General features: G+C 44.3%; 1 protein-coding gene and 1 non-coding gene across 2 annotated transcripts; one reads left to right on the top strand and one right to left on the bottom strand.

Moving 5' to 3' along the window:
* LOC136519318 (U5 spliceosomal RNA) lies at positions 1 to 117 on the top strand. Its single transcript, XR_010774867.1, has one exon. It is a non-coding gene; the product is annotated as a U5 spliceosomal RNA (small nuclear RNA).
* Positions 118 to 797: 680 nt separating this feature from the next.
* Positions 798 to 8,046, bottom strand: LOC136518381 (homeobox protein knotted-1-like 10). The gene is given in 7 exon segments (XM_066512029.1): positions 798 to 1,321; positions 1,440 to 1,690; positions 6,876 to 7,005; positions 7,108 to 7,221; positions 7,332 to 7,346; positions 7,348 to 7,368; positions 7,370 to 8,046. Coding segments are annotated over 7 exon segments (912 nt in total). The 5' UTR covers positions 7,556 to 8,046; the 3' UTR covers positions 798 to 1,126.
* Between the last annotated feature and the right edge of the window lie 1,539 nt (positions 8,047 to 9,585).

The raw sequence follows: 9,585 nt of genomic DNA, 5'->3' as shown, positions 1-9,585 counted from the left end.
AGCTGCGTGGTGAGCACAAAGCGAACTATTCTTTCACATTTTACTAAAGAATAGCGTGTGCACGCCACAATAAGCAGCATACGCCAATTTTTATAGGGCCCACCTCTTTGAGGAGGTGCCCAACAAACTAAGTTAAATATATTATTTTTTTATAATTGTAATATTTATCTTTGTTATTTTATATATAATATAATTTGAATAGGTAACAATTTAATTTACTCTGTTTATAATTATAATTATATTTTTGTATTTTTTTATAATATAATTATCTTTTTATTATTTATTTATTATTATAATAATATTATATTCATATTTAGTAAAAATATCAGTTGATGAATTCATATTTTATTATTGTTATTTTTCCTTGCTCTGTTAGTTTTGGAAGGAGACATGCAGAATGTGTGGCGTCGTGCTCAGCTCAGTAAATGTTACTCTCCTTGAGACTAGATTAACAGGAAGGATTGAAACACTTTTTGAAATGCCGAAACAACAGCTCACATATTAATAGAGGAAAGACCGAGCACTAATTGAGAAATGTAAAAGCTTGTTTGACTGAAACACTGAACATTAGCATGCATTGGTTCATACATATACAGCGTGCCAGAGGACAATGCTATTTCTTTCTCACCAACGCTTACAGTTGCATCGAAGTTGGGAACAGCACGACAGCGACAGCATCAGATACATGCACACAGAAAACACTGCATTCGTCACTGTCTCAATGCATACAGGAAGTAGCAACCAAATCCATTGCTGCAAGTATATTAATTATATATTCTATCACTTCTGATTCCCAATTATTCTCAGTAATTTTCAGATGTAAAACTGGGTGATCAAAATGCATACAGGCAATTAAACAATTCATGTTATAATCGTTATGGTACTTTCAGACAGAATCTTTACAGGGCCATCTGGACTGGACAGCAACTCCCTTGTAGTACTACATACTGTGTGCAGTGTACCGACACGTTGTCGCCCATATACACAATAAATCCGACAAAATGACAGCGGTTATTGGTTCATGTGACTAATCTCCATATCAACCAACAATTACCCCATTGGCGGTGCAGTGCGGTTCAACTGCAATGCAAACAATATTTGCCAGTAAATTGTATGCTCTTCGCAATCACGGCCCGATCGTGCCTGTGTCGAAGTAGAGCATCGTCCCGGAGGAGGATCCGCCTCCAGTGACGCCCTCCATGAGCGCGAACCGCATGTCCTCCGAAGGCTTCCAGTGCCGCTTCCTCTGGTTGATGAACCAATTGTTGATCTGCTTCGGGTCCAGCCCAGTCATCGCAGCCAGCCTTACCTTATCCTCTTCCTGCAAAACGCCATCGTATCAAATACCATCCCTAAGATATTGACATCTGAGCAACGCTGATCACAGATTTGACATTTGGGCAAGGAAAGATCAAAGATGTGTGTTGTCAGGATGTTACCGTAGGGTACGGCCAGCGGTAATGCGTGTTCCACCAGTCCATCAGGGCCGACCGAGCGTCCTTTGGTAGCTTCCCTTTCTTCCTCTTCTTCAGGAACTCGGACCGCAGCCGGCTCAGACAGCCACTGTACTTCTTCAGCAGCATCTCCTTGAGCTCACGGTCAGCCAGCCGCGAGCTGTGCTCCTGACCCAGGTCCGTCGCGTCCGTGTCTCCTGAGCATGGTTCGTCCTCAGAGGACCCTACTATTTCATCTTGATGCAAAAATTCCAAATCAGATTGCAGTTTCAACATAATGGACATGCTAGGCAGAATATGGTGGAATGGGCATCATAAAAAAAAATTTAGGACAGTACGAGAGCAGATTGGATTACATGAGACTAATGCAAAACAGTGAGACGATGCCGTCCACAGGCTGGTAAAAACTGGAGTATGGAATTGCAAACCTTTTTAATGGCACACAGGGAAAAGACTCTAAAACTGACCATAAGCCCCTTTTTACAGCAATAAAATTGAACCATATCCATAACAAACAGATGGACACTGAGAACAAGCCTTCTGTAGTAAGTAAAAACAGTCGCATTCAGATTTTTTTTTGAATGTGTCTTACAGACACAAAGCCGATTTTTTTTGAATGTGTCTTACAGACACAAAGCCAACAACTGCAGCACTGAAAAGTAGTGAACATTCAAAATGTAACTTTACAAAGATATGGACAAGATGTAATTCAGGCTTCGAAGAAAAACACAACAGAGCTTGATGTTTGATCAGTATCTTCAAATATCCTGTCAAGTCTATATAGTCTCCAAAATTTTCGTTCTTACTAAATACATCCAGTGCATCAATACAGCAAAAGCATACCAGTTTGATCGCATAACCAATAGCGAACAAAAGAATCATCGTAGTTCATGTTTTTTTCCCCATTTCATGGAAGAATTGCAGTTAAATCTAAGACAAAACTGGCAATTTTAGAATTGACATTCCAGGAAACGGAAGAAGCATTAGCAACCATTCTGCACGTTCCTAAAGCAATCTAAACTGTCATCCATGCCACATCAGCACTTGAGTCTGCTCGTGATGGAATGTAATGCAATAATGCTGATTGTCCACCGGAGCTAAAGCTCACCTGTTCTAGAACAATGTGTACTCCAATAATCCTTATGCCCTCAGGAAGCAAACTCCAGATGGTGTTTAGTCTTCAGATAAAACATTTCCAGTATATTGTATTGCAAAGCATATATTTCTAGCAAGCATTAAAAACAGTGTTGGTGTCTTAATTTTTTTCTCCCTTAATAAGTTTTGCTTGCACGACCCCAGGTAAGCACTACCATAAACCCTGTTAGGAGGTAGCCTAAATATGCAGCAAGCCAGTGGTTGAGGCCTCCAAAAAAAGTACTATGATGTAAACAACAATGCAATCTTTCTCATTTTTTTAAACACAAGTTGATTATTGTATGTTAGTACCAGAGCTCTATGGTTTTGTTTATGAAAAAAAGCAAGTCTAGTAGACACCATATAAAAACTATAAAAATAGTATAAACAAATATTTAATATATCAGGGGAAACAAAACATAGGATGCATAACATAAATGTCTGCCTGCCTTCATATATGTTTTCCCTTTCCATGACACCAGACTGTAGAAAATTATTGTAAATTATTCTATTAGACCTCACAACTAATACTGTGTGTGGTACCTCTGTTTCTGTAAAATGTGTAGAAGTTAAATATTTTTGCTGTGTTTTCCTATTCTATTAGACTTAACTTTAACTGGTAGGATTTGTAATTTTACCTTGATATCTGCCAGGCACACATGAGTTTCCCATTCAATTCTTATGCAAGCATCGATGCTAGATTATTAGAATTCAATGTGAAAACATCAGCTCATACAATATTTTGAAGCCTGGAAACTAACCTTGTTTGATGCTATATCATGTCTTACCCCTGCAGGTCTATGCTAGATCATTATAAGGTTCAATGCAACAACATCAGCCCAAACACCACATGTAAATTCTGAAGGAACACTCAACGTCCACCATGGCATATAATGATATAATGAGGTAATCTTTTGTAGCAGGACCCTAGATAAATCAATTTAACAAAAGATCAAAGTTAAAACAAATTAAGTAGTGGACAGCATCCATACAATTTTGCTGAAACAGCAGATTAATTGATCCAGTGAAAGATTATACACAACTGGATATCCATGTCAGCATTTATTGCAGACATTCTGCGCTAAATCGTGCATAGTCAAATGGGTTTCAGTACCTATTTGCGTGAATGGAACCACTCAATGCAATACTTGAAGACGAAAATTAATCAATTATTTAATTTAAAGTTATGTTTGTTCTAATAATGGTTTTGCTTATGGTAAGTTAAAGTGCCAGTAATACATAAATAATACCATATCCAGGACCACAAAAAAGTTATTTTCCTGAGCTAGAGAGCAAATTGCATTTTTATTGTTGTCTGCTAATAAAATACAAAAACAATTGTCTTCATCTGCATTACTGTGCATGAAAATTGCACGTTTGTTACCATTTCATATTGTAGAAGCATACCGTTGCTTAAACTTGAGTATTCCTTCAGTACTAACCTCTTATAAGAGTTATTATGGATTTAAAGCACCAGTAGAGAAAAGTACTACAAAAACCAATTTGATCATGACAGCCATAACCATGTGTACATCTCCAACACAGCCAAGGCAGGATTTTTATTATGAACTGTGAACATATAGTCTACGTCTGTTCCTCCTTGCCTATACAAGAGCATCCATCATTCTGTTCCTCACCAGTCACCAGTCCAATGCTGCCTAAGCAGGTGATACACTCATTTACTTAATACTCCATTAGTTACGAGGACAGTGATAACCAAACCTTAGTATGGAGTTAGTCTCATTTGTATTATCATACACTGCAACCTTGCTGACAAAGGGTCACTCATTACTTGCTGGATCATCCAGAGCTCACCGGAGATATTGTGTGCGAAGGGATGCATGAAGAATTTCATAATTGGCACATGAAGGCAGCACTTGTTTGATCATTGATCTTAACAAATAACCTAAAGAATAATATCATATAAGCTTTGTAGCAACATAGACCAATCCAGTTATTAGGATAAGTTTGCCCACAATTATTTATGTTTTCACCCCCTTAGGAATCACAGAATATTATAAAACTAAAAGATATGAGAAAACCCTATGGTTCTTTTCCTAATGAAGAAAAATGTTTTGTTCTTGAAACATAAAAGGTTAGGATATTTCCAATGAAAGATGGCGAAAAAAACAAAAAAAAGGCACACATGTTAAACACATACATTAAAAAATGAAAGTCCATACAAACATCACAAGAAATCCTAGCTCGTTGCTGTAACAATAACTTATAGTATCTAATATTGGAGTAATCATCGAGATGAATTCCATTAAGCCACTTAATCTTGTTTGCTTAACACATTGTTGAACACATCTAGCAAAGTAAATGAATGAAATGAATGCATGCATTCATAACAGCTACTTTGTGCCTGCATTTAGCAAAAAAAATTAATCTATTACAAAATGTGCATATAATTGAATGAGGCATTGAGCAAAGATTATAAAAGTTTACACAAACAATCTTTCGCTAGTTTTGCCAACATGCCAAGCTACAAATGACTAATGTGATGTTGAATGGCCTTGTCATTTTGGGATTAGTAGTCGTTTAATATATTGCTGTACAAACAGTAAAAAAGGGGGCGTACCCAGTGCCGAGAGTTCCCGCTCTGTGCAGGGTCTGGGGAAAGGTGTCAGTGGCAAGCTTTACCCTCGCCTGTGCAATGCGAGGAGACTGCGACTCGAACCCGGGACCTTCCGGTCATAGGTGGTAAGATTCTACCGCTTGCACCAGACCCGCCCTTCATTGTTGTACAAAACAGTGATAACATATTTTTAAGATCATTATAACAATTTATCTCGGTAGCTTGTCACTCAATATTAGTTATATGCATGCTGCTCATTGCTGGACTCTCCTTACACACATTTTGTATAAACATGCGGAGCATAATTCTATTGGTCTGATCGAATTGTCACAGTTTACGTATAAATCACAATCCCTCTGAGTAAAACAGGAGATACATTTGTGGTCATCCGTATGACCATGTTCCATACCCCTTTGCAGTAACCTGCATGACTATACTTGGCATTGCCTAACTACATTAGAATGGCAAGAAAACAAAACATGAACTGTTCTGCCCAGAACTGTGCTACTGTTTGTTAGGCTGTATTAAAGGTTTCACATACTTCCATAGTTACCCAATCGCCGTCCTTTGACTTTATTAAACATGTGAAGTTTCAAAAAGCCCATGAGCGTTCACCACTGCAAATTCACCTGTTCATGATGGCGAAAATGTCACAATATTCATGGAAATCGCAATCGCAGATGAGAATGGCTAACACAAAGCAACCTTATAATGTAAACTGCTAAAGAAAATTGTCTATCTACATCCCATCGGCTTAGCTGGAAGCGAACCCAAACTTGCTCTTATGATATGTTTATTTAGGCTGCATTAGCACCCAAACTTGTTCTTATGATAATAAGGCCTTATCTTACTAATTGTGTCTGAAAATAAGGCCTTATCTTGAATCACAGAAAATAAAAAAAAAAAACAAGGAAGATCGCCAGACACAAAGAAGCTTAACTGTCCTTAATCACTGGTTACCGTAACAAAATCATGGCAGAGGTTGATCATATATCTCACTAGAAAATCACACTATGTTTTTTTTTAGGAAAGCCAAGCCAGAATCCAGCCCAATATCTAGAGCTGCCCCCACAGAAAAAAAAAATCACCACTGGCCACTGGCACCAGTAACTAGCAATCCTCTAGCATGCACGAGCAAGATTCTCTTTTCCCAAAGCCATCCAAGCAGTGTCACTGCCCATCAGAGCCCAGCTCCCTCAAGTTCCATCAGTCGTCAGATCGAGGCAGCCTACAAAAGTCTACAAGTAGCAGCAGCTAGTCCCTCCGTGCTCTTCTCTCTCTATCATCTACTGCTACTCCTAGAAAGAGATGAGAGAGGAGGAGGTGAGCACTGCCAGCCATGGTGCCCAGGAACCTTGGACAAAACCCCACACGAGCAAGCTAGCACACGCTCAGAACTTTTACTCATCAGACCCCGGTGTCTGACACTCCTGCACCCCATTTGCATGGACACGATTTGACCACACAAGAACACGCACACGCACACGCACACGCACACGCGCACGCATTCATCAAAGTAGCTGGTAGCCATCCTCGCCCCTAAATTCGCACACGCACACGCACACGCTAGGTTCTTCGCTTCACAGTTCACGCAAGAGCAGCAATAATGCACCGCACAGATGCATGTCCGCAATGGCGATGGCATGGCCAGGTCGTCGTCGTCGTACAAGGCCTGAGAGATTGCATGTGAGCGTAGTAGTAGTAGTTACCGGAGAGCGAGGCGGCGCCGCCGCAGAGGGAGCTGAGCTGCGTCCGGACGCTGCTGAGGAAGGACGCCGCCTCGTCGAACGGCCGCGACAGCTCCTCCTTGTACCGCTCCAGCACCCGGCAGTACGCCTCCTGCGCGCCGCGCCGCCACGGTCACATGTAATAACGACGCAAGAATCAGAACAGGTTTAGCGTGCGACGCGCGAGTGGCGTGCGTGGCCGTGGCGTGCGTACCATGAACTCGTCGAGCTCGGGGTCCAGGCCGACCTCCCCGCCGGCGGAGGCGGCGGCGCACCTCTCCCGGCCGATCTCCTCCAGCAGCGTGGCCACCTCCGGCGGCGCGCCCACCTGCCACACGCCAAATCAAGAACCACGCGAGCGCGTCATCAAGGCGCAATCTTTCCGCAAGGCGAGCTTGCGCTGTCGCTAGCCGGCCGCACGATGCGACGGCGAGGTACCTTGCGGCACTCGATTGTAGGCGGAGAGGAGGGAGGGGGTAGCGCGGGTGCCCGGCGATCTGCGCCTTGACCAGCTCTGTCAGATCCGCCGCCGGCGGAGGAGGGGGCTGCGGCGGCGGCGGGGGCGGGGGTGAGCCCGGTCCACCGGCGACCCCGGACGCCTCGCTGGCGGCCGCCGCCCCGGCGCGCGAGATCCCCGGGTGGATGCTGTACAGATCCTCCATGCCCGCGGCGCGCCTCCCTGCAATCTTCTTGGCTGGAGCTCGACTCGATCGCGTGCCCCAGCAACCAAGCTGCTGCCTAATCTACCTTCTACCTATCTACATGCACCTGTGCACACATCCATATATCCATATAATAAATAAAATCGCTGGAAATAGTAGTAGAAGAAGACTCCGATTGTTGCGTGTAGTTTATTTGTCTGGTTCTTGGGGCATGTGTGGATGCGGGAAGCTCCAGGAAGACGAAGAAGAAGCGGCAGCTAGCGCAGAAGAAAAAGGGGCAAGCAAGAACAAGAAAAGGTAGGGGAAGGGGCAGAGATCATGGGGGGAAGGGGAACTAGCAGCGGCCGTTTGCACTGCAGCGCCTGCTGCTGCTACTGCTGGAGCTGCAGGCGCAGAAGCTGGGCGTGATCTCTGCAGCAGCGGTATACATGGGGGTGAACTGCCGTGCCTCTGGCTGCTCTCTCTCTCTCTCTGGTCTGGGAGGATGATGGAGGCAGTGCCTGCAGTGAGATTGGGAAAGAGGCAAGGAGCTAGGGAGGTAGGTAGGTGTTTTTTCTATGGGAGAAACATTTTATAAAGAAATGTGCATGGATGGGTTTGTTGGGGACTCTCTCTAGGGGGTTTTTTTTTAAACTTTTTGTCATCTTTACAGAGGACGCTCGTTCATTTACTATTTTTATACACGCTTCTATATAATTGACGTCATAAACAGTAAACCTCTTACATTTTTGTCATTTTTACTGACATGACACGTAGGTAGGCACGCCAGCGTGGTAGTGAGCCTGAGAAGGCCTACAGAGCATTTGAAATGACCTATTTACCCCTGTTGCTTCTCTCCCTCTACTCGCTGACGCGTGGGCCCCACACGTCAGCTTTGTCTTCAACCTCTAGCCATCACCCGAAGCCGAGCAACCCGACGGCGAAACGGGCTCTGGCGGTGGAGGGAGGAGGAGCGGCGCATTGGCACCTAGGCCGTGCTGCTACAGAGCTGATGCCTCATAAAAGCTCCATGCGCTTGCTCCTGTTGCAGCTTGCACGGAGGCGGGGGTAGAAGACTGGAGCTTGCATAGAGCTACGCCCATGACTGGAGCTCCATCGTCACCATCGATCTCCCCCATCCAGCCGTCTCTGCTACTCCCAACGGGCTCTGCGAGTTCGCAGTGGCATGACGACTTCACTCCGCTACTCGTCGTTTGGCAACCCCCGCCCCATCGTCATGAACCACCGTCGTCGCCGCCATTGCCTTCCCGAGGTCGAGCTCACCGATCTCCGCATACACAGCAACTCTCGCCTCCCCGTCTCCTTCGTTGGCGCCGCAAAGACCCGCCACGGCCACCTATCCACATCTCATCGCCAATCCATGGCCGCAGTGGCGTCTTCCACCTCAACCGAAGCACTCCGTCGGAGAGCCTTGCTTCTACCCATGGCTGGCTGCCACCAGCCCATCTTTGCCGCAAGAACTCCTCCATCGACTTTGCGCGCGACAGCCATGGAGGAATGACAGAAGCTAGAGGTGCCTGGCTCCCATCCAGGTGCTGGAGGTGTGAGATGAAGCTGGAGGTGCCTGTCTCCCATCTGTGCCCGGAGGTTGAAGACAAAGCCGACGTGTGGGGCCCACGTGTCAGCGAGTAGAGGGAGAGAAGCAACAAGGGTAAATAGGTCATTTCGCATGCTCTGTAGGCCTTCTCAGGCTCACTACCATGCTGGCGTGCCCACTTGGCGTTGCCATGTCAGCAAAAATGACAAAAACGTAGGAGGTTCACTGTTTGCGATGATAATTGTGTAAGAGCGCGTATAAAAATGGTAAACGAAGGAGTGTTATCCGTAAGGATAGCGAAAAGTAAAAAATCCCCTTTGTATGGTGGTAGTTTTTTCTTTAATGTTTCCATTTTCATTGATTTTTTTTTATTCAGTGAAGCTGTACCAGTGTGAGGAGGGAGAAGGTGTGTCGTTCTTTTTTGCACGGGAGACCTTGATGAATGGATAAGACTTCAAAAGATGCCCTTGCTATGCTAGGCATGATCATATTG

Source organism: Miscanthus floridulus, chromosome 17 (assembly GCF_019320115.1).
Source record: "Miscanthus floridulus cultivar M001 chromosome 17, ASM1932011v1, whole genome shotgun sequence".
NCBI classification, from domain to species: Eukaryota; Viridiplantae; Streptophyta; class Magnoliopsida; order Poales; family Poaceae; genus Miscanthus; species Miscanthus floridulus.
This window is presented reverse-complemented; position numbering and strand designations above follow the sequence as displayed.